Source organism: Gloeophyllum trabeum, assembly GCF_000344685.1.
Source record: "Gloeophyllum trabeum ATCC 11539 unplaced genomic scaffold GLOTRscaffold_00415, whole genome shotgun sequence".
In the NCBI taxonomy this organism is placed as follows: domain Eukaryota; kingdom Fungi; phylum Basidiomycota; class Agaricomycetes; order Gloeophyllales; family Gloeophyllaceae; genus Gloeophyllum; species Gloeophyllum trabeum.
This window is the reverse complement of record NW_006920823.1, coordinates 1-2,089: the sequence shown is the minus strand read 5'-3', so window position 1 is coordinate 2,089 and position 2,089 is coordinate 1. Positions and strand designations below refer to the sequence as shown.

The 2,089-nt window shown below is 54.4% G+C and overlaps 1 protein-coding gene across 1 annotated transcript; it reads left to right on the top strand.

Moving 5' to 3' along the window:
* Nucleotides 1-23: 23 nt before the first annotated feature.
* On the top strand, nt 24-1,847 carry GLOTRDRAFT_134703 (uncharacterized protein; the record flags this gene model as incomplete). Its single annotated transcript, XM_007873638.1, has 4 exons — nt 24-284; nt 736-773; nt 837-1,383; nt 1,818-1,847. 4 exons carry the CDS (start codon nt 24-26, stop codon nt 1,845-1,847), a joined length of 876 nt encoding a protein of 291 aa, XP_007871829.1.
* Between the last annotated feature and the right edge of the window lie 242 nt (nt 1,848-2,089).

The following is a 2,089-nucleotide window of genomic DNA, read 5'->3' as shown; positions in this document are numbered from 1 at the left end:
ACATTGCGCTGCGCATCGTGCCAATGCTGGCGACGCACCAGCGCGCCGAGCAAGAGGACTGGCACCCGTGCCTGTTCCCCTGCTTGGAGGGTATGAAGATCCGTCCGCGCCGGGACCGCCTGGGCGTAGGCGAGAAGCAGAAGCAGAGGGAGGTGCGCAGCCTTGTCAAGATGCTGCAGGAATATCTCCGTGAGCGACATGACCGCCGGTGGCGTTTGGAGGAGTTGGGTGCTTGGGTGGAGGCGTTCCCGGGTGTCGACGTTGATGCGACATTTAAAGGACTTGTGAATGATTTAATTCTTGTTCCCGCGGACTCTGTTGAAGTGAACGTGTAGTTCTAGTATGTAGTGCATTGCTGTATTGACTATCGTCTGTTGTACGTTATGAAACAACTTATGAGCAACGACTTTGTCCTACCAGACAGTTGGAAGCGTGCGAGGAATGCTCCCTTCAGTTTCGTTTTCAGCTGTTCAAGCCTCATAGGCGTCGCGCTTCTCGACAGGCACCGGACTGATTTTATGAATAAACAACGCCTACATGTATGCTGGTGCGAGCCACCGGAGGGCGGTGCTCAGCACGAGATCCACGCGTGGGAAGGTCACGCGCGCTGAAGTTCAAGTGCGCTGCCCTGCCACATTTCGCCACACCAACCTTTCCTTCAACCACGACTTGGGCACCGCTATGCGACCACTGCAACAATCTCGCGCTTCATCTACAACGCTAAAAATGCTTCAGCTGAGGAAGATCGACGGCTCTTGGGTTGTCTTACCATTGTAAGTATCAGTCCACTGCTTCCAGTGCGTCGTCTGACCTGATGTGTGGCCTATTTTCTTCAGGGATACGGATGGCATGACGGACAAACGTCAACTCACCACATCGGATGTACGGGATGAATGTCTGGTGAATCGACTGGTCCCAGAGATCCTTGGCAATGTCTTCCTGCACGCCCTTGGTGACGACTATAGCAACACGATAGTACCTCTCACCCATGTGTGTCGGTACTGGCGCGAGGTGGCCCTGGGATATCCGCTGTTATGGTGCAAGCCCAGCAGTTGCCATCTCGAATTCCTGGAGACGGCGCTGCACCGAAACAAACGCGTCGGCCTCGAGCTCGATATCGACACTCACAATGTGAATCAGAATATCGCTAGGCCCGTGTACGACCGCGCCACGTCGGCAGACCTCCGCCGCCGCATACTGCAGGCTGTACAAATTAAGCTGGCCCATGTCGGAGACGCCACGTCCATCAGGCTCCATTCTCGCACCACTGAGTTCTTCCGGGCGGCGTTGGAGGCGTTACAGACAGACGCGCCATTCCTAGAGTCCCTCGATATTCAAAATGCTGGATGGATGACCGAGACAGACGCTCGCAATGTGCTCGTTGTAGGCAGGTTTCCAAGGCTTCATCGTCTTGCTCTGGTGTCCTATCACCTCCACCGTGTTCCTGGCCTTTGCAAGCAGCTTACCTCGCTGGAGCTTTGCTCTCCGATGTCATACTGCAGCGACTTGGTGAAATTCCTCATCGATGCGCCGTTGTTGGAAAACCTCAAGTTTCGTTACCTGAGCATGACAATGTGTATTGAGCATGAATGCGGAGACCAGAGGATACAGCGGGAGGGGGACTCCGTCGCAAGGCTCCCGTACCTGAAAAACTTGTACATCAGAGCGTTCTCTACTCTCGGCAGCGCTCACCTCCTCGCTCACTTAAGCTTCAGCCAACACGTCGCTCTTCATATCCACAACGACTCTGACGATTTACGCGGAGGGCAACTGTTTGAGGCCATTGACCTGATGACCCGCTCCCTTACGGCGAACAGGACTGTGCAGTTTCTCTGCGCGCAAGTTAGCTTCATTGACGACGTCCACTGTGCATTCTGGCCTTTCGTCGGAGCGAATGGTTTTACACCTGGAGCTCATGACTCTTCAGCAAGCAGCCTTCACGTTTACACACCTCACATCCCTTACGAATTCTCTTGTCACCCCTCGGTCTGGTATGAAAACTTGCCGCTCGAGCATGTCAAGGTGCTGCGCGTCCACCAGGGTACATTGAAGAAGTCGCCGATAAAGGATCTCCGAAGATATTTCCAGC